At 45.0% G+C, this 23,549-nt stretch overlaps 1 protein-coding gene across 1 annotated transcript in view; it reads left to right on the top strand.

Moving 5' to 3' along the window:
- LOC147679844 (calcium/calmodulin-dependent protein kinase type II subunit beta-like) overlaps positions 1–23,549 on the top strand; it is an 820,445-nt gene that overhangs the window by 582,221 nt on the left and 214,675 nt on the right. The window contains exon 6 of the mRNA XM_086942481.1: positions 11,737–11,809. Within this exon, the coding sequence (XP_086798607.1) occupies positions 11,737–11,809 (73 nt within the window). The remainder of the gene's footprint in view (positions 1–11,736; positions 11,810–23,549) is intronic.

Here is a 23,549-nt window from a genome sequence, read left to right as displayed (position 1 = left end):
CCTTCCACCGAGATTTGGGAGTGAGGGGCGGGTACAAGATGGGCTCCAGGTGTGAATGATGGAATGTGATGAGTGAGGGTTGAAGGTAAGATGTAAGAATGACAACCCAGCCCTTTAAAAGAGGCGAAGTATTATAACTTCCATTCTTCATGTGTCCAGCTCAGTGAGGACCTCATCACATAAAAAAATTGATTGAAAGGGCAAATACTGGCATCATGATGCAACTGGGGTTGGAAATTTGCCTAGAGAAGGACACCAGGCGTCCATTGAATAAGTGCTCAGGCACTAGCTGCTTGATGTGGGGAGCAGACCATGAAGAATGAGCTGCTTTCTGGGATAGGACCCTTCAAATAAGAGCCTTCTGAGATATGAATACAAGGATGTCTCGTTTGTGCTTTGCATCAAAAATCTGCAGACACCACAGACTCCCATAACTATGTCTTCAATGTGTAATGTCTGAGGGAGGCAATGTTCTCTTGTGTCTTTGCTACTTGCAGCGCTATATATTCTCTTACACTACTGACATCACACACCTTTCCGGTTTCACCTTGCTTTCCACCATATCGGGTCACCTGCCTGATATTTTCTTTCTAAAATCCTAAAACTAATATGGGGCGTTCCACATGTTCTCTTAAACAGATACAGAATAAAATATACTGTAGGGCAAAAATGAATGTCCTCAATTTAAACCTAATAAACAGAATTTTGGGCTGATCAACAGGTAGCATTTGTTGCTTAGAATATTAATTGAACTGTGTTTTTGCACAATCTCACCCTAAAAAAAAAATGCATTGCCTATTAATATAAGCATGTTCTCATTTGTGCATATGTTAGTGTAGACATATTTTACAATAAGAATATTGTAATACCATCAATTATAATGTTTGCACATTAAAAAGGAGTATTTAATAATGGCATCTTATTTAAATAGTAGCTTCTTGTGGTATTGAGGTACCAGTATCTTTAACATACTACATTAATGGAAATTTTACAATTGAAGCATTTTAACTTTGACATAGCTCAAATGTGCCATATTATTATTGGGCGATATTAGTACATATTAATAGGCATTAACATATTAGTGCTATATTTTAAAATTTAGTATTAGAATATGTTGTGTTTATAGATAACAATGGCATATTTTGGAATTTGTACTTTTAATGTTTGCATATTTTTTGATGCCATATTTTAACAACTATCAATATTGGCATATTTCATTCTTTTAATGTCATCACATTTTGAACTAGCATTTTAAATGCTGCCTAGTTTTTTTAGTTGATATTAAAAGCGCACAATGTTATTTCTGTATGCTCAAATACATGTAAAATGATTTGTGTTTTGAAGCATATTCCCCTCGCCACTTTCCATCAGTGTTCCGTTAAATAATAAATACACACATTTTGGTTAAGACTGCAAAAACAGCCATCGTTTTGTTTCAGTGTTCTATTTTCGGCATTATGTCATTCTAGATTGTGCGTTTTTCATTATGTTAAAAAATTTGCACAATTGTAGTGCATTTATTATGGTGTTTTTATGATGGTATTCTTATTTTAGGTGAATATACACTGAAGAAACGTCTTATTTTACAATACAACACAATTAGAAACACCTACCTGTAAAAAATAAGGATCGAAACAGGAAAATAAGGACTGAAAACTTGAAAGAACACTAGACTAGTGTATCCTGGTTCTGCCTAAATGTCATTGTATGGAAGTTATAAAATCATGCACCGCTAGTACCTATTCATATTGAAGGATTTCTGGTGATACCCCATGTCAGGCCTGCACCGTAGAAAGACCACCAAGAAAGCAATGTATTTTAAAACAAAAATCCCCTAGTGCACAACTTAAAATAATAATTCATTAAACAATAAATGTTATGAATTGAAAAACAAATGCCCTCAGATACTTTGACCTGGGCCATCTTGCTTGAGGATGCATACCATGTAGTTGGATACCTTATGTGCCTGTCCTACTATCAATGCAGGAGCTGTTGTGGATCCACCATGCATGTCCAATGACTGTCTCTTCCCCAGTCCTACCAGCCTGTCGGGGGCACCAAACCAGTTGGGAATGCCCATATATTCTCAATGGGCTGTGCTTCTCTTGATAGTGAATACTTGAGTTTGTTGCACACACAGAATGCTACAAGTACACAACACAATAAGGGACAAAGGTCTTCAAGATTTATCTTATCTGTGTTCAAAATCTTGTGTTGCTCTTTTAGTCTTTTCATATAATGGTGTATACGTTTCATACAGTGTCCACATTGATTGGAGTGGCTACAACATACATATGGATCAACAGCCAACGTGTGTGTTGTCATATATTGTAGACTTTTTCAAGGCAAAGGGCCTGATATCATGTAGTATGGCCTAGTATAATTTATTTATTTTAAAAGTTTTATATAGCGCTGGCTAGACCCTGAGGTATCAGAGCGCTTTACATGAGCATCTGATCATAGTTACAGGTTACATCATTACAAAGGTTACACAGTTCTTAGAGCATGGCAACATAGTTACTTGTAAGGTTGAGATAAACAATAAGCACAAATACGTAAGGGGAAAAGCAGGCAAGGTGAGAGATTCAGGGGAGGGTGGGTGGAGCAGGGGAAGTGGACAGATAATGAGGGCGGGAAAGAGGAGGGGAGGGTGAGAGACACAGCATGGGGAGAGGAGGGGAAGGGTGACGGGAACACAAACCGGTAGACGGGTCAAGGCAAAGTCCAAAGTCCAGTAAGCTGTGATCACAGGGGAAGTGGTATCACTTCCCTATCTCTGTTGCGAGAGGCTCCCTTTACTCAGTGGACTCTCTGAGGGGTCTCTGAGACTCCAAGGCCTACAAACTGGATCCTTCCCCCAACAAGGGGAGACGGAGTGCTTTGGCAAGGGATGCCATACCATACCTCAAGTGTGAGTGGCTCCCTTGGTGCAGTGTACTCACTCAGCGGGTTCGCTGAGACTTCAGAGTATAAATATTGGATCTTTCCCCAAAAAGGGGATAAGGAGTGCTTAGTCAAAGGGCACAAAGGGCAGGGGGGTAGGTAGAGTAGCAGGCAAGGGGAGAGATTCAGGGGAGAGAGAATAGGAGCTATAAGGTTACAGTGAGGGCCTATGTCTTGCTGCACATGCGATACCCGGCTCCTCTTGTCTCGTCTGTTCAACCCAAACCAGACTTTTTACTATCTATGCAGCTCTGAACTGTATCTACCATCAGAGCTACACAATAGAGACACTTTTATTTTGTACCATCAAATAGGACTTTGCAACTTGCCTTTGAAAAGTCCTCAATGTTGGACAAAACATTTGCTGGCTGGTAATCTGCGTATGATGGAACCACTCTAATCAGTGTGTACTATACATGAAAAATATCTTCTACATCCATGAACAGAGTAAAAGACAGTCAAGTTGTATGACACTGGTAATAATGATCAAGCAACTAAGAACAGTTACATCTTGAAGACCTTTTTCCCTTATTGTGTTCTTGATGTGTAACAAACATACGTATTCATTGCTATAAACTATCTTCTGATAGTTTGGGGAAAACCCTTGGGGCAGTGAAGGCCTAATTGTTGTACACCCATGTGACAACAATTCGGAACACATTTTCACATTATATGGATGTATGACCATTAAAGGATCTGCCACTGCCTTTGTAATACAACTTCTCTGGATATATCATATCCCCTTCCTTTCTGTGCTCTAACTGGCATTCTACTCTTGGTCCTCTGGTTGAAACTCCGAAGTCGTTATAGTTGGAAAACAGACTTGTCCAAGAAGATATTGCCTGGTGAGATCCAGGGCAGAACTAATTTCTTCCCGAATTTCAATTGTGGATTGTCAACATTCGAGTTCACCTTTGATCTAACCACATTGGACGCAATGTCAATAAGGTCTCTTCTCCCACTCAGCCCTGGAAAAGACATCCTGTTAAGTTGGCGGTTCACATTCTAACTGTACAAAAGTGAGCCCCTCCGTAGCCTGCCTGCATATTTACAAAATCTTTCTGTGATTACCAACTCAGGGCCTGCCTCTCGCATCACATTAGTTAGATCTCCTTACTGTGGGGAAGCAGGCAGCTCTAAGCACTGGCCTCCTCTTTTGTGGGCTATTCAGTTTGGTATAGTCGACAGAACCTCCCTTTGACGATTTAACTAAGATGTCACAGTACATTCCGTTATACCAACTCTATCTAGCGGACAAAACCACAACACTCGCTGTAGATGTCACTGCAAAGTCTGTAATCCAAGCTATGCAGATCCTCGCCCTCAAACAAGCTCTGCAGAGTAGAACATTTTACATTCCCTATTTCATCCATTTTACTTGTGGGCCGCTTTCGCAAAAGTCATTCTTCTGGAAACCTTTCACAGGGTATCCTAATTTGAATTCCTCAAATAAGCACATTCCAAACATGTCAGTCCGCAATCCATTCTCTCGGAGATCTTTGAAGCCTAACCATGATTATTATAGTCATTACACATCCCACTTTAAGGGCTCTCTGGAGACTGCGCTCAGAGTGCCTTGTTCCTTTTTGTATAAGCTCCCTAAGCTCTGCTTCACACACTTACCACCAGGACCCACTGCCACAAGATCATAGACTCCTAAATTGTCTCTCTGAAGCCTGCCCCGTGCTCCTTGTACGCAGCCAACCCTCGGAGTCTGAGCTCTGTGGCCTGCCACTACAGCATCACACACGGTCAGAGCTTTTTGCCTTCTGCCCTAAGGGTGGAACAGACTCCACTGTCCAAACTGAATGCATCACGTGCGCACTCATGCTTCTCTGCCACCTTTCTTCAGAGCATCACATACCCTAGTGTCTGAGCTCCCTGCCCTTTAATACTACACAGTCCACTCCCTGCGCAGTGCACTTAACAAAACACAGCCTTACGGTCACACACACGTGCAGGTACGCGTAGACATGGAGTTTTCTGTTGCGTGCCTTTTGAGCACCACATGCTCTGCTGCCTCGTCTCCCTGCAAACCTGAAACCTCCTTCATCTAAGGTCAAGAGAGAGAGAATACAGTAAGTGGAAAGGAGGAGCAAGAGGAAGGTGGAGAAAGCAGGAACCTGCCAGAGTGAAATAAAGTGGTGGAGAGTATCTGGGTATGGATTAAAGAGGTCTGAGGTGGATTCAAGACTACGCATACACAGGCAAATAATTGCTCTGACTGCAGGCTTTTGAACAGATTTTTTGGCACCTACACTCATTACTTTCCAAATTGAGCACTGATCCTATACTCGGAGACAAACAAGCCCACTGGCCTAGCTCGCTGCAGTCTGCCCAAAACGCACCAATGCCCCGAGTTCTGTGCATCCTGTGCTCCTAGCCACACACCTACCGTCCTACCTGTCTGCAGCCTGCCCCAAGACTCACTGAGGCTCTGAGCTATGTACATCCTACACTTGGATGCAAAACACACCCACTGCCTGAGCTTTCTTCAGTCTGCTCCAAGACGCACCCAGTTTCTGACATCCATGCATTGTACACTACGAGTAACACACCCACAGACCTAGCTCTCTGCAGCATTATTATTTCCTTACACACACACACTCAGTAAGTCATCTAATGCCTGCCTTTAGAGCATCACATGTACCACTGTCTGAGCTCTATGTAACTTTGCCTTCTCTCTTACACACCTCTCCATGTAGCCTGCCCTCACCCACGCCAATGGTTTACACAGTTCCCTTGTGCCTGCACCATTCAGAGCGTTGTACACCCAACTTTTTGTTCTCTACACAACCCATCCTATCACCAATCGCTGACCGTGTCAAAGCTACCTTCCCTCATCCTTAATTTGTTGTGTGAAATGAAAGCGTTCCAGGAAGCCCAAGTCGAAGCAGCACAGGCATCCTTTGAGGAAGCTCTCTTGAATGCCGCCAATAAAGAGGAAATAACCTCTGGTTCAACATCCATGGATGGATCAAGCAAGTGAATGGAACATTAGATTTCTGATAGGTGAAAAAAATAATCATTCTGATCCTTCTAGTGAGGGTATAGGTAGAAGAATGGTGGCCCTTGTTTGTTAATGCAAATTCATAAATAGAGAGTGTACAGTGTGAAATGAGACAGTTTGCTGTAGGTATACGGTAAGAGCTGTATTGAAATCGGACTGATGCCAAAGTGATTCCTGATCATTAGAAGGTAAATGGAAAAAGACCAGAAAAACTAAATCCCGGGATAAATAAAAAAAAGATGAGACTTTGGGAAGAAAGGATGGTTCAGGTCTAAGAACCACCTTATCCCAAAAAACAAAAAAAAAACAGCTCAATTGCCAGGAGGGCCCCAACCTCACCCAGCTCAAGCCACGAGAAGATGGCAAAATGGAGAAAACCTTAAGGGTCAGAAACTTTAGAGATAACTAATCTAAAAACTGAAATGGAGTATATTGGCCTGCCGAAAGCCCTGAGGTTTGATCCCAAGAAGGAACAAGATTACTCCTTTTTTGTTGTTGTTGGAAACAACGTCTAAGATGTCTAACAGCGAGCATGTCACGGGCATCCAAAACAGAACGCCTAAGGGCCCTAATTACTGCCACTTGCTGCACAAATTGGATTCCGTTAAGCCCATCAGAAATAGATCTCTAAAAAAATCTAGAACTAGAGGGCCCGACTGGATGAGGCATTATAATCCTTAGACACACCAAGAATGAAAGTCTCTCCAGAATCGTTCATATAGCTTCAAAGTACTTAACACTCTGGAGTTCTGTTTTGAAAGGGCCAACTCCAGAGATCAACCCATGGCTTTTAACATTTGCCTTTCAAATGCGAGACCGCTAGGGAAAGATTTTAGGGTCTTCTGAGAAAGGAGAGGGCACCTGAGAGAAGATGGAGATATCAGCAATATCCACTTTGGTTTCACCACCAACTTGGACGATAGAGGAAACCAGGGGCGGCAACACCAATGTAAAGCTACCAGAATAACCTCTGCTTGTTCCTCCCTGGTCTTAATTAGGACCTTGATCAATGAAGGAAAAGAAGGAAAGGTAAACAAAAGCCCCGTGGACCACTGAAACTCATGGCGTCCACTCCAAGACCTGAGGATAAAGGAGAGAGCAGAAATTCTGGAGAAGAGTGTCGGGAGAGGAGGCAAACGGGTCCAACTATGGCTTTGCCATTTAGTTTAAAACCTTCAGAAAAACACAGGGCCTTTTAAAGCAATGGGCACTGATGATGGTAATGGGCAACTAAAGCTGTCTGCCAGTACATTGTCCTTTCCCAGCAGATAAACTGCTGAAAGAGAACTGGGAATCACTACTACCCAGTTGCCAATGAACTATGCTGGCTGGATTAGTTACAGAACCTTCATGCTTCCCAGGTGGTTCACAAACGCTCTTGGTACTTGATTGTCTGTACGGGCCAATCTGCCTGATACTTGAGAAAGGGACCAAAAGCTATCAGGACCTGATAAACTGCTGTGAGTTCCTTCCTGTTGGAGGAATGGCTCTGCTCCTCCTAGGATCATATATCATCAACTGAGTGATTCTGCATTTTTGCCCCAACCAAGACTGCTGGAATACATGGTCACTGTAGTGGGAAGGGGAGGAGCTAATGAAGCCCCCATGGAAGGATTCAACCACCACTGTACTTAGGCTGCTGTCTCCTCTGAAATGGGAACCATGAGCTCATTGTTCTTTGAGAATGAAATCCAGTGATCCAGAAGATTATTCACTAGGTGATACAAGGAAAGACACGCCCAGGGAATCAGCAACAAATAGGCAGCCATGTCTCCTTGAACTGCTAACCAGAGCCTTGCAGGGCTTCTCTGTGCCTGAGGAGGTGAGTCAAATTTTCCATCTTTTTTTGTCTTGCTGGAGGAAAGAACACCTTCTGCATATCTTTCATGAAGAGTGTTCTGATAAATTGTAATCTCTGTATGGACTGGAAGATTAGACTTGGCTTTGTTTATAAGAAACCCAAGAGACAATAGAACTTTGCCACAAGATGAACTGCCTCCTTGAAAAAGAAGAGGCAGAAATTAGCCAGTCGTCCAGGTAGAAAGTAATCCACCAGATGTACTGGAACACACTGAACCTAAGCTAGTCCAAATGGCTGGACACAATTGTAAGTTTTCTCCCAAAAAAAGCGAACCTTAGAAATTTCAAAGAACTGTGATGTATGGGTACATGAAGATATGCATCCTGAAGATCCAGAGAGGCTAGGTACATTTTGGAAGTATTAATGGCAGAATAGCTTACAACGTCACCATCTGAATCACTGGTGAGGACTAAACATCTTGACCCTTTTTAGATTCAGAACGGGATGGACATCTAACTGCTTCTGTACCAGGAACATGGTGGAATAAACCCTCCCCCCCCCCCCTTGTGTTCCAGCAATGGGATAATGGCTCTCTTGGTGGGGAGGGGGGTGGCAAGGTTGGCGACATCAAACGTCAGGCCAGCTTCTCACTTTGGGAGGGGCATAACGGAATTTAAAGGTTACTCAGGTTCCTTCACGCGGCTGTTCAACGCAAGCCAAGTGAGCCCCACCATACAAACCGTGATAGAGAAGCCGTGTATCCACCCTGAAAGGAGCCCAACGTGCAAAGCCACCACCCATAAAAGAGAAAACGAGCAAAGGGGGGTTAAGATACCAGATAGATCGTTCTATATAAGTCTTCTAGGGGCCCACTTCTTAGGGGTTATTGGCAGTCCAGGCTCAGGCTGTGGTTGCAACAGTTGCTCCACTTATACATGAAATGGGTGTTACACTGCAGGCTGCAGACCCTACATTCACTGAGAGGCAGCAGGAGCTCCCGAACTGAGGACGCTGCGGGTGGGCTGCCTTCGTATTCCAGAGCCTTGGATGAACAGACAGACAACAGCAGTATTATGGAAGGAGCGAAATTACTATTGTCATGTGACCTTTCCTACTCATAGGTAAATTAACCCAGTACCGGTCCCAGGATTGTACAGATAACAGGACTAGCTATACCTCTTGGTTAAGGCCCCAGGAGATGATATGCGCCAGGGGATATACCCATTAGTTTAGGGCTGGGCCTAGAACCTGCTAATAATCCTACTTTGGCACATCCTCGACTGTCTTCCATACAGCCAAACCTTGCCATGACAAACAGTCAGATAGAAACCCAGATGTGAGGGCCCTTCCCAATAGAGCGCCACAGGAGGAAGCACAGCAGCAAAACTGTAATGTGTATGATAATAAGGTGCCAATACAAATTTCCACACAGTCAATAAAGGGTCACATGACGCGGCTCGGGGCTCCCCCATAGCACACTAGACGTGTAATTCTATGCAGTGCCTATTCTACTGTATTAGAACAGACCCAAAAGACGTCAAATACATGAAAAGTGACTGAAAATTAATACCTTTTGCACACTGTAGAGGTCTACATACCTACTGTTCTGCCCGTCGCAGCACTATCTTATTTTGGGATAACGATAAATGGAGTCCCGACAACGCTCCCAATGGCCTGTCCCCCCCACATATAAATATGCGTTCCTGTGATGGGACAAGGCCCTAAATGCCGCACACAACCAAGGTCAAGTCTGATGACCGTGACTAGAAGCAGGTCGACCACCTACATTCACAAATAAGAGGGACAGGTGGAAACTAAATTACTTATTCTAAGAGTAAGTCAGGATGACTGCTGCACTGTTACTTTTCTTCCGAATTGACATGCCCTTGCTGTTGTTTGAAAGGAGCCTCTTAATATAGGATATTAAATTCCCCTGGCTCAGAAAGGTCCTCCCAGGGAGTTCAGTTGGTATGGAAGTCTGCCCCAACAACCTGTTAAGCAGCGTGCTACCTTCTCTCTGAGCTTGGGCCACTACTGAAACTGCGCACTTCACTTCTCTCTTAAAACACCCCACTACCTGCACATAGTATACTCATGCAGCATGCATACCAGACCCTTTCCTCCTGTAAGGGCCCATAAATTCACTCCTGATGTATGCTCAGGAAAACAGGTCTGTACATAGCTCGACACAGCGGCCCAATCTGGTGGACTTTAGAATAGTGGGTGCAGGGTATCCGAATCCTCAAGTGACTGTACAGAACGCACAGTTTGGCAGTGCCTACCCCCACCTGTGGAGTAAAGTGCCCAGACACCCTACACTGGTATGAGAGGAACCATCAAACCCTGAACGTGCGTCAGCGACCCGCCTACCTCCTACTGGGCGATACCTGCCCAGGTGAGGAGTGGCTGGCCACAAGGTGGGCGGGGGCAGCCCTCCGTGACTAGGAGCCCGCCCTCTTGATGGCCCCTGCGTGGCCTCGGGCAAGCGCACACTTGGTGTGACGTGCCCACTGGAGTCTGAGCTTCCAGCAGCCAGCCCTTGGGGCATCACACACCCATTGCCTGAACTCCTCCTACCCTGCATGCAGCCACTGTGACAGGCCCACTTCCTGCAGCTCTCATACTTTGTGACATGCTTATTGTCTGAGTTGCCTACAGCCTGCTCTCCGGGCGCCTCTCTCTCTCTCACTCTCAAACACACACACACACACCTACCTACCATCATGCTTGCTGCACCTGCCAACAAGCAGTCATGTGTTAAATGCTGACCCTCTGCTGCAGTTTGTGCGCGCTCAAGTGTTCTCTTTCCTTTTCTCATTTCATAATCTAATTTTCCTCTACGAGATACATCTCCTTTGGGTTTCTTTTTTTCTCTGCAGCTAACCCCTTTATCACTCCTCTATTCTCTGCCACCGTTGAATTTAAAATGTCTTGATCCACATCTAATCATTTGTTGTTTTTCTTTTTTTTTTTATTGTTATCCTCTTTCTTTATTGTTATCCTCTTTCCTCCCCCTCTCAACTTCTCATGTACCACCCCTTTATCTGGCCTGCGTCTCCATTCCCTTTTTTTGCGTTACATGCCTAATTTATTCTCTTAACCCACCTTCTTTTATCCTTATATTCACCTTTCGCTGTTGTCCCCACCACATTCTATTTCTTCTCCTTTCACTTTGCTTCCCTGAACCCGTTCTCGTTTTCCTTCCCCGAACCCGTTCTCGTTTTCCTTCCCCGAACCCGTTCTCGTTTGCATTCCCTACTCTGTCATCCTTTACATTTCCTTTTTCCATATGTATACCACAGCCCTCTTTATTTCTCCTCTAAGCTCCGAGCTCATTTTTAACTTACTCTGTTTTTGTACCCTGCTTTTCCTTTAACCACTCCCTCCTTTCTTCTGTTCTTTACTTGCTCAGTTACCCTGATTTTCTTTTCTCTCTCTCTCTCTCTCTCTCTCTCTCTCTCTCTCTCTCTCTCTCTCTCTCTCTCTCTCTATATATATATATATATATATATATATATATATATATATATATATATATATATATATATATATATATATATATATATATATAATATATCGCCTTCACACAACACCCTCTTAATTCGTAATCTTTTTTTCTGTGTCTCGTAGATTTTTCGTATTCTTTTTACTTCTTCTCCCCCTCTTTTTGTTTCTCTCGTATCGCTATTCTTTCGATCTTCTCTCACGTCTTTGTTTCTCACTCCCTTTTAATTCTGTATGTGCCTCCTTCTCTCTCTCGCTTAAATAGCGTTTGACAGGTTTCAGTCTGAACAGGTCTTAAGGTTTTAAAAGGAGACAGCTATTCCAAGGGGCTTCAAAGGGTGGGCAGGTTGGAGGGAGAATGAGTTTTGCTCCCCTATTCGCTCCTCATATTCCTCCCCTCCCCTTCCCTCCGACCAGCCTGTATGGTTGTTACCACTCACACCTGTGAACTAACACGCCCCCTGGTGTTTGCATGCAGTCATTGCATCCAGCAGATCCTGGAGGCTGTTCTCCATTGCCACCAAATGGGGGTGGTGCACAGAGACCTCAAGGTGAGTGTGCGAGCCCTGCAGCGCTGTCTGTCTTTGGGCCTATGCTGAGGTGGGCTGTCCTAAAGGGAAATCTCGAGGTTTCTCGACAGGCCAGTGCCACAGGAAGGCTGCAGTGGCAGTGTCCTCACCTGTGATGTTTGATCCACTCCTTCCCTGCTCCAGCAGCATTCTTGGTGCATTGGCCTGTCGAGAAATCTACTGCTTTCCCCTATGAATCAGTCTGCCTCTCGGCCTCTGCATGCCTTTGGACTGTTGTCTGGGGTCTGTGTTAAAGAATTAAACTGTTGTGTTGCCAAGGATATGTTGCTGCTCTTCCCACCCAAAAATAATAAAGGAATAAATGTTTAATAAATGTTTCAGAGCGGGGTTAAGAGAGAAAGTTGTTTTGTCATGGACATTTTGGCACCAGCAGGAGTCATGGGAATGCAATTCTAGAGGGAAAACAAGGTTGTGACCTTATGACTGTCTATGGGTCACCCTTGGCGGCCATCTTTGATTAAAGTAACTTAAGAACAAAGTCCTTTCAGGCACATTACTTTCGATGTGACCACAATTAAAAAAGCGGACAGAGGTTATTTCAGCTTGTTACTCCACCTAACCCTGTGCCTTCTGGGGGTACGAAAACGTCCCTCCTGGAAACGATATTCTGTAGATCTACAACTATAGTAAGTGTTCAGAGAGGAATCTTCTAAGAATACCAGATATGAGTTATTATTTCTTTATACTTGTAGATATTTATCACACATTGATTCTAACAGGAAACTAACAAATTAGATAATATATTACCAGAATATGCCCCCTTCAAGAAATTTACATTGTATTTCGAGAGTCTTGTTTGCTACATGGCAATTTTAACCATCGTTCTTTCTTAAGGCACTCTTCATCTGCGAGAAAATTCTTCTTTTCTTTTTCCTTTAGTCTATGGATTGGTTCCAGGATTTTATGTCTTAGCTCCTCTGGTCCTTTGTAGGGAAGGTTTGGGGAAGAGGAGGAGCAAATGTGTGTAAATTCGCCACCACAGGACTTTATCTCCCCACTAACACAAGTTCCAGAGAAACCAAATAATGCTCATATTGGAGTTCCATGACTGACAACGTTCCACAATTACTCAGTTTTTGTTTTAGTATAAGAGCTGTTGCATGTCTGCTTTAAGAGTTACAATTAAAGATAGCGTTCTCATAAACACAGTATATTTACACCACTTTTTAGACCAGTTAAAAAAGAAATTGCTTTCTTCTTGAATGGACTTATTTCGTTTCTTAAATCAAAGATGGCTGCACTTAAAAATGGAGTTGATGGGCGAATCCATGTTTAGGTAGAAAGGGGCAATATTAAAACAGAAAATGCGTTCAGAAATTTGTATATGTATTTTGTTTAGGGTTTTTACATGGTGCTTAAATTCCTGCGGTCATGCTGGTGCAGCATGATCTCAGCTCATGGTCCTGCCTGGTAACTCTCAGGGCCATGGAGCTCTTTCCTTTGGTTCACCCACCTCCTGGCACAAACACATCTGAATATAATTTTATTTTCACCTCCTTGGGAAATGGTTTTTCCCAATTGCTACATGAATGCATATTTTGTGTTTATGGGGGGATATATGTGGATGGGTGATATAACTGCTCTTTCTTACCTTTCAAGACCATACCCACTAAATCCCAAGGGTTTGTTTGCATCCCCACAAAGCCTTCCCCTGTACGTGGTGGGACAGTTGGAATGAACTACTAAGCCATCCTTGGCCCATAGAGAATTTACTTCGTCTCCAATAAAATATGTTTCTGATGGAGTAACCCAAACAGGAGCAACAGAGAACTTCCAGCCCCTTTTACTAAAACATTTTATCTATTGGAGTAGCCCAGGTGATGATTATAGAGAACATGCAATCCCTCGACTACAAAAATGTACCCCTCTGATTCATCCAACTGGGAAGCGCAGAGATCTTCCTACACTAACATTAAAAAAATGTATTACTTGGTATAACTCAGCCACTAATCATAGAGAACTTACTTCTCCTGTACTAAAACGTGGGCTTCATAGCATAAACAAAGAGGCAAGTTAGTGACACTTCCGTTGAGATGGAGGCAGCTACTAGTAGGATACTAAGGTCAGAAAAATGAATACTTCTGAGGGCGCAGGAGATAATAGGCCTAACTAAGAAGGTCAGGGCAGCTATGAGATTGGATGTAGGAGAGGGATTGTCACTTCTTTATAACAATCTTGAGTTTTGTGTTAGATGTCGGAGCATGTATTTTCTACTCAGAATTTTCAGTTTTACTTTACAATGAAAAACTCGTTTTAGTATTTGTAATCTCAGCAGTCTTCCCCTGGGTGCTAAGTAGCTGCCAAGCACTGACGGTGTATCATCTCGGTTCACTCAAGAGAGGTTAGTTGATGTGGCCTCATGGTGCCGGTGAGGCAGGTATCTCCAGGCACATGGACTTCTTCTCAATAGTCCGTGATAATCTGGCCAACAACCGTGCCATTTTGGGTCAATGGGAAATTGGCAAGGTGTCTGGCTGGCATGTAGAACTGAGCTCTACTCTAGCTTGAAGGTACCCCTCTGTAAGACTAGGTGGACAATGTGGAGGGGATCCTACATGTTCATGCGCAATCTCTATAGAACCTAGATAGAGAGTTCTGTGGCCAGTGCTGGAAAAACTGTCCACTGTCTCACTTAAAGAGAATACCTTCTTGGGGCTTTTCTAGTGTATCAACAACCGACAAGGTTAAGTAGTCCACATAAAGCCAGGAAGAACAGGGCAATCACAGAATTCTTTCAAAAGTGCCATCCAGAGATGTCCTTCAGTAGCTTGATCAACAAGTTATGGAAAAGTAGAGTGGGTGCTGTGGGAATAAATATCCAGCGGGTTTAATCATTTTTGTTGTGGTCAACACACAGAGATCAGAGCCAGAAAAAGCACAGCCCTTAGCGATGCCAGCAGCCATTTTTCAAAATAGCTACTCCAACATGGAAAGGACTCGTGAGAGGCAGTCCTAGCAAGAGGGAGGTGTTAAAGTGCCTTCTGTCCTATTGCCTGCCATTGCAAAGATAAAGGCAATCATATGCAATTAGTGTGTTCCAGTCCATTCACTGCCATTACTGTGCTTCACATGTTTGCCATAGCCCCTCCCTGTGTGTTGGTACACATCTGATGGACAAGTATCACTTGGTGCTTCAACTGTGGACTGTCTCCTGTAGTTATTGTGCTCCGGTGATCCATCCCATGCAGTTAGTATACCTTGCTTGCCCTGGAATATCCCATGTAATAAGCGTGCCATGGTGGTCTTTTCCATACAGCTAGTGCACAGTGTCCCCCCTGAGGTTAGTGCGCTCCACCAGTTTGCTCTCCTTGACCTATTCCTTGTACTTAGGGTTATTTGGCGGCTTTCTCAACCTATTTATACAGCCCACCATCTCTCGTAGTGTGCTCTGGTGGCCCATCCCATCAAACTAGTGTGCGCAGCTCATCTCTCTGGGAAGATTCTGCGCTGGATTGCCCCGGTGGCTCATCCTAGTGTGGTCAGTCTGTTTGATGGGGCCCACTCCTTGTAGTCCTTGTTCGCAGGAGGCCCACCACGTTTAGTTAGTGTGCTTTTGCCCAGCCCTTGAAGTTAGTGTGTTTTGTCCAGTTTGCCCCGAGGCAAATTACTTTCAGTTGGTTCCTCCTTTTATAAGCCCACCCCTTGTAGTTGGTGTAAACCGATGGCCCCCCACAGTGCAGTTTGCGCTCTTAGCCTGTTGGCGGGTGGCCCAGCCATCTCCTAGAGTTAGAGAGACTCGGCAGCCATCCCTTGCAGTTAGTGAGCTCCAGTATGCTCCTCGTGTTCGCCGGTGATCTGCCAGTTCTCCGGTTACTCGTTGTATTCATTCGCCTGCTTGCCCGATTTGCCCTCTCGAGGTTTGTCCCCTGACCCGGGTCCAGGGTCTTCGTGTTGGAGGCTGTTTGACTGCAGCATAGGGAAGACTTCCCAGCTGTACATTCAGGGATTCCACATCAAGTCCAGTCCCTGCGCTGCTGCCAGAGGCTGGCAGCATTGCAGGCAGCCGCAGCAGTGGTTATGCGGGGGCCCTCGCCAGTGACTACGATGGGCGAGTACCAGTGATCGAGAGGGTATTATGGTCACCTGTCCTTGTAATTCTGCACAGTCTTCCTAGAGGCAGTCTCTGCTATGGGCAGTCTCTGCTGTAGGCGCCGCCGAGGAGTGTAGGATTCGGGAAATAATGGGAAAATGTCCGCAACTTCCAAACGGTTCAAACTTTGAAAGAGCGGAAGAAGTGGCTGAAGATTGAACCGGAAGTGGAAAGAGAGCGGAAGATACTTGAGGGGGAAAGCGATACGCGAGAATACAAAATTTTCCAGCTATCTCAACAAGAAATTTAGATTCTATTAAGGACACGGAGGCAAGGATTGTTACTCAATTTCTTTACTGCTAACACAGCAGCCAATGAAAAATAAAACTACAGTAATAAAAAAACATCAATACCCATGGGGCTTTGAACCATGCCTCCTATGTCACAGCCAATCACTGCATAGTCAAGTATACAAAGTAGAGAGACACCAATCTGGCTTCCTCTTTCTTTGCGCGAACTCAGTCCAACTCCTAACAAGTCTTAACTCTCAACGGAGAGATGAACAGTTCCTTTAATTTCTCAACGGAGAATAATCCACAGCACGCAAAGTCATCCACTTCTGTCACGAAGGCGATGTATCTCCATCCGGAGAACCCAGTAAATGTAAATGTAAATGTATTTGAGCTTATTCTTGCTGGAATTGTTTCCTAGAACAGAAAAAAGGTTGAGAAAGGGAACCCACAACATCTGTTTTCATCGGGTGGGCATATAACATTGGTAGAACCATATAACGTCAACCAACTTCACAGTTGCATAAACTGTCCCAACGGGTGGGATAATCCTCGCCTTGGTGTCCTTAATAGAATCTAAAATTCTTGTTGTGACAGCTAGAAAATGATGCATTATATAGCAGGACTGGAGGCTTCTGATTATGCTGGTTCAAAGCTCATCAATCACAGAATCAGAAACATGAGAAATAGGTTTATAATAAAAAAACTTTAAACATAGAATCAGAAGACCGGTCAGCTGCTTTGAGGATGTCTTCCAAACGGGATCCTAACAAGTAGGCTTTGGAGGCCATAGCCCCTCTGGCAGAGTGGGCACCATAAACAGAAATGTCAATACCTGCCTCCGACATCACCCATCAAACCCACCTAGCTAAGGTAGCAGCAGAGACTGGTTTGAATGGCTTCTGGACAGAAATTAACAATTGACCCAAAGGATCAGACCTGTGTGCAATAGTACGTTCTTCATAACACTTCAAACACTGTAATACACATAACTTGTTATTATGAGGAAAGTAAGGATACTCCATTGAATGATGGTCTTAGTCTGTCGTGTCATCACAAAAGAGACACCTTGAGGAGAAAACATCTTACCAGCCAGGTCTAAAGCTCAAACATCAGACACTATTCAACATGAAATGAGGCATAGCAACATGGTAAGTTTGGCAGAAAGCGGTTTTAAAGACAAATCAACATTATCCGCCCCATTTCCAGAAGGGAGAGAACTTTAGAAACATCCCATAAAGTGGAATACCTGGGTCGAGGAGGGTTGGCCACGCGGATACCCTTAAGCAACTTACAAACCATGGGATGCATCCCCACAGGCTTACCATCAATCTGATCATGCCCAGCAGAAATAGCAGACCTGAAATTATTAAATGACATGTAAGCAAGGCCTGATTCTGCACATTCAGACAGGAAATTCAAAATCTCAGTTACATTTGATCCCACGGGATCCACCTGTCTTTGAAGGCACCTACTCACCCATCTCTTCCACGAAGCTGAATATCGTTTTCAGGTGGAAGGAGCCCACGCTTGTTGCATAAAGCTGGCAGCTGCCTGTGAAAGTCCTGCAATGCTCTCATGTCTCCTGAGAGCGTCCACACCATCAGTATTAACTGATTCTGTAGGACCAGTGGATGGCCTGACCCCACTGAGTCCTGGAGGAGAGTCAGGAACACAGGAAGCCGGAACAGCAGATCCCCAGATAACTCCAACAGTGTGAGAAACCACGACTGAGTCGTCCAAAACGGCTTTACCAATACTAATGAAGCCCTCTGCCGACAGACAAAGGCCGCCACTCTCGGGATCAGAGCAAACTGAGGAAATGCATAATTCCTCTGTTTCCCCCAATGGTGAAGAAACGCGTCCGTTCCCATCGCCATCAGATCTGGTCTCCAACTGAAGAACAGGGGAAGTTGGGCATTGAGGCGAGAGGTAAACAGGTCTATCTGGCAAGGGCCTCTCATATCCATGATCTGAGCAAAAAGCGAGGGATGAAGTCTCAAATCGCTGTAGTCTCGGAGGAACCTGGAATTCCAATCCGCTACGTTGGAGATATTCTGCCACAACAGAGATCTTGCGATCCAGGCAGAAATGCCAGAACTCTTTCACTATGTGGACTAGCATGCAGGACCTCGTCCCCCCTAGACGATTGATGTATCTCACCGCTGAGACATTGTCCATTCGAAGCAGGATGCAACAATTGCTCTTCAGGAGTGAGATAGATCTGATGGCAAAGGACCCTGCCAACAACTCTAGGCAGTTTATGTGCAGCTTTAGTTCTTCTGCTGACCACCGTCCTCCTGTGGTAAATTCTCCACAACGAGCACCCCAGCCCCACTGGCTGGCGTCGGATTAGACAACCATGTCCGGAACGGTGCCGAAAATTGCTCGCCCATTCCAGGCCGTCATGTGTTCCAACCACCAATGAAGCTCCTCTCGAGCTTTAGGGGATAAGGGAATGAGATGGTCGTAGTGGAACCTCTTTTGAATATAAAAGATCTTGAGTCTCTGAAGGGCCCTGTAGTGCAAGGGACCCGGAAAAATGGCCTGGATCGAGGATGCAAGAAGACCCATGATTCTTGCTAGAACCCTCAAGTAGATCATTTCTTTGAACAACGTTGATCTGATCTCCCTCTTTATGGACCTGATCTTGCTCGCTAGAAGGAGGAGCTGCGCAGGAACAGAGTCTATTGGGAATCCCAGAAATTCTATTGGCTGACTCGGTATCATCACAGACTTCTTGGCGTCGATGACAAACCCCAAAGTCTGTAACAGGGACATCGTCCACTCCAGGTGTGTGAGGAAGAGATTCCGATCCTGCACCAAAATTAACATGCCGTCTAAGTACACAATGAGTCGCACCCCCATCTCCCGGAGGCGGGAGACAACTGGCTTGAGGAGCTTGGTGAATACCCACGGGGCTGATGAGAGACCAAATGGAAGAGTGCGATAACGGTACCACTGCCCTTTCCATTGAAATTGGAAGACTTTCTGATGTGAGGGGTAAACTGGGACAGTAAGGTAAGCGTCCTTCAAGTCCAGCCGGACCATCCAGTCCTCTTCTAACAGGAGATCCCTTAAAAGATGGATGCCCTCCATCTTGAAGTGTTGATACACCACATAGGGATTGAAATCTCTTAAGTTCAATACTAGGCGTTGACCGCCGCCTTTCTTCTGAACCAAAAAGACGTTACTGCAAAATCCTTCAGGGTGAAGGCTCCCATGGCAATAGCCGGTTTGGCCAAAAGCTCTTCTAGTTCTGAGTCCATAAAACTTTGTTCTTGATGGGGAAAAAAGGAGAGAGCAAGGGGGAAACACCTGGCTGGGACACTCCAACAGTTCTATCTGGTAACCCTGCACGGTCTAAAGGACCCAAACATCCGAAATGAGATTCGTCCAAATGACCACAAAATGTAACAATCTGCCTCCTAGGGGAATCAATGGACACACAGGACTTACCAGAGGACTGATTGAGGAAATTCTTATATCCTCGGTTGACACCCCGGTTGAAGCGGCCCCTGAAGCCGAGCGATCTGGACGGGTAGAAACCAGCCTGGTCGGGTTCTTGGATGTAACCTCTGCCACGCCTCGGGCGTATCCTCACTGAGGACTTGGGTTTGAGTAGCGGTCGGTCGAGCATCCTCTGCCACGCCCGGCCCTACCAGAGACCAATGAGGCCAACTCCACCAACTGTGGATCAATCCTGAGCAGGACTGATTTCTGTCGTTCCGAAGCAAGGGCGCAGTTAGCGTTCCCTAACATGCAAATAGCTCTTTGTGCCCAACCAGCCAGGACCTCGGGATGGATGACGTCTCCTGTCTCCTGAGCCTGGAGGGCTAATTCAAGAATCTTTGCCAAAGGGCCCGAAAGGTCGAGGACCTTATCCTGGCACGCCCGGAGGGCGCGATCAATCCCCTTCTTGGGGTCCTTTTTATACTTCTTAAGAAAGGTTGTCATCGAGGTATCGATGTCGGGGGTGAGAGCCACCTTGTGGGCTAAGTCTGGACGGGGGCATTTTGACTTCAGGCGAGCCCTGACTTCTTTGTCAAAACCTTTACGCAGGTGGATCTGTAAGTATTCCGCGACCGCGGGCGGAGGAACCCAGTCAGAGGATCTAGGGTGGACTATGTCTGCGGGGGTCAAACATGAAGGGGATGGGGTAACTGGGGAGGAAGCATGCTTACGCTTCTTTGCGCATTTGCGAGGTTTGGAAGCCTGGGAGGAGTCTGTGTCAGCACTAGTATCAGTAGTGGTATTCACAACAGGGATAGGCGAGGACTGGGGAAGGGAAGGGAAGGAGCGGCATCTTTGGCACCTTCTTTGGACTTGTATAGTTTAGCATAGGAATGGACATGTGGCCAGGAGGACCCAGGGGACTCACGCGCCCGGGGAGCCGGGGCCTCATCAGAACTAGAAGGGGGAAGGGCTTTGGGAGCAGCAGGAACAAGCAGTTCCAATTTCGTAGCTAAGGGTAACAGGGCGGAAGACAGGGCCTTATCTAATTTAGCGTCAAGTTTCTTATCAATAATGTCCTCCATGGACTCTTCTTCGTAGTATTAATCGTCACCCTGCTCGTCGCACGCAGCAGCCTCCTCCTGATAGCAGTCAAATTCTGCCATAAGCAAAAATAGAATAGAAATTCTAGTCAAAATCCCCAGAGGGAAGCTCAATTATCAGCCCAGAAAAGGGCGTCGGTTGGGAGTAGTGCTGGGCGCAGGAGCCAATAAAAAACACAATACAAGTCACGTAAATCACTCCCAGTCAATGCAGTCCCACTCTAGGACTAATGGGGGGAAGAAACCCCTATCTGCAGCCAGCAGGTGGGGCACCAAAAATTATGGCTCACAGAGGCCTTGGCAATTCAGGGGTTTATGCTTTTCATAAGGCTGTGGATCGTCCGGTCAAAAACGCTGCCTCTAAGTTGTTGGAAAAGGCCCAATTTGGCTCCTGGCCTGCTGCGCGGTATCCCCCTGTTCAGCCCGGGGTGGAGCGTCGATATCGGCACCTTCAGACCGGCTGCGCGTGTGTTGAAACGCGCGCCAGCCCTGGAGACTCATGCTGGGTGCCCATGAAGGCCAAGACATGCGCTCCTCTCCCAGCGGTGGGGGCCAAACTCCTCCGGCTCGCGCATCGCGGTCGCAAGCAGGAAGCGCTGCTGTGAGCCGCGGGAACTGAGGCAACAGCTGGGCACCTACAGCGCAACACGCGCTGATAAGGGGAAAGCTAGTGAGGCGGAGCGGGCACCGAGGAGGCCACGCTCCGGTGTCAGAAAAACCTGAAGGGCACACTGCAAGCAATCCCCACAAGGTAACAACCTTCAAAACATCGAACACAGTAAAAGCAATCAAATAATCAGCTATATAAAGCAAAGACTACCCAGCACAGTTAAAGTGCAAGTATACAAGGTAGAGAGGCACTTATCTGGGCTGCGGAGCAGCAAAGAAAGAGGAAGCCAGATTGGTGTCTCTCTACTTTGTATACTTGACTATGAATAGGAGGCGTGGTTCAAAGCCTCATGAGTATTGATGTTTTTATTACTGTAGTTTTATTTTTCATTGGCTGCTGTGTTTACAGTAAAGAAATTGAGTAAGCATAATCAGAAGCCTCCGGCCCTGCTATCGAATCGGAGGAGAGAGGGGTAACAGAGAAGAGAGAAGAAAGGCATATGGGAAATTAAGGAAAATGTAGAGCAACACAGTGTTATTGGTCAAATCTGTTATTGCAGAGTGTTTAATAGTCGTGTTTGACATGCTTATGGGAAAATCAAAATTTGTCCGAAAAGATAACTAAAGTTCCGCATCCACGGTTTCGAACTCTGGCTCCCCGATGTGACAATGGTAATCTAAGCTTTATAAACGCATCTTCACGTCATATCGGAAGAACTAAGAGACTGAGGTGAAGAGAGAACAGAGAGACCGCGATGCAGCGGTGACACCAAGTGGTAACATGGCATGTTTGAGCACCATAAGGAAACAGCGATGTGAAGCAAGAAATGACATGAAAGGAACACAAAGGGGTAGGCCTTTAAGATTCCATCAGCTGGAGCCGACCCCAACTCTTGATATTGCTTCTAATTCAGAGAACGCCAAAATATATATGTATTAGATGGATTCTCACCGAAGCTAAAAAAAAAACAGTTTCTTCTCCGAAGAGTACTGGCCTATAGGAGTGGGGTGTTGAGAAAGCTGATCTCCAATCTCACAAGCGGGGCTGCTGTTGCATGCATGCCCCGGGTTTACTTTGGCTAGGAGACAAAAATTACATTTGTTTTTGATATTTTGTTGAAAAACTACCGTCAGAAAAAAAAAACTGATTAGAATAATACAATTTGTTCGAATGTTTTTCAAGAAAATCATTTTTAGTGAAGCTATAAGAAAGCCACTACGTTATTAACAGCTCAACATAAGATTGTGTTTTACATTATCTAGTGGTGAAGGATACTGTCAGAAGCAATTTCCCCTTAATATTCAAAGACTGGCGTTAGGATGGTCATGCCTATGGTTGGTAACAATCACTGTTCACAGATATCCTGAGACTATAAGGTGTAAAGGTTTAATTTTCTTTGCAATTGTATTGAAGGTTATGAAATAAATATAACATTAGTTAAAGAAATACAGCTCATCACATGGAATTCAAAAAAGGTAATAGCCGTGATTATTATAGCTCAAGTGAGTTAAGTATCTGCAGCATTACTGAGGAGACAGTCATTCTTCAATAAGTGAACTGATGTTTTTCAGACTAAAAGTTTCTATCAAAAGTCATTTTAACCATTTCTTTCATTCAAAGCAGCTTTACCAGAGGCTTATGCACAAACAGGGATAATAGAGAGAAACCATGAACTACTAATGTAAAGTCCAGTTGGGGGGCGACGGGAATGGGTTCCAACTAACGCCAGAGTTTTTAGGGCTTTTCGGAGCCTTGCGACTAGAGGACCAATTCATTTATGGAGCTCATAGAGCTGTGTCATGCGGTATTCAAATTAAATGTAGGTGTAGAGTGGATCTTGTTTTCTTACTGGGGGTTGTGAATTTTAAATTATAGGAGCAGAATGTGGAAGTGTCACAACTTTTAGGGACTAAGGTAGAAAACTGCGATTATTCTAAGGAGTCACAGTCCGGCGTAAGGCTTTAAGGAGTAAAGGATTAGTCCAGAATTAGTCCATAGGAGAAGCAAAAGGACATCCGGCCTAACTAGAACATCCATCCAAATCTCCGTGTTCTTGTTGGGCAACCACAAGTTTGACTTCATAGAACCAACCAATATGGATCTGAACATTTTTGAATGGGCCAGTTTCTTTTACTAGTTAATTTCCACATTTTAGATGAAGCGTTGTACACGGCTGTATTATGATGCTAGGTGTCACACCCAGTGTAATTCAGGA

Source organism: Lissotriton vulgaris, chromosome 11 (genome assembly GCF_964263255.1).
Source record: "Lissotriton vulgaris chromosome 11, aLisVul1.2, whole genome shotgun sequence".
NCBI classification, from domain to species: Eukaryota; Metazoa; Chordata; class Amphibia; order Caudata; family Salamandridae; genus Lissotriton; species Lissotriton vulgaris.
The sequence above is the reverse complement of the archived record's forward strand: the minus strand, read 5'-3'. Positions and strand labels throughout refer to the sequence as shown.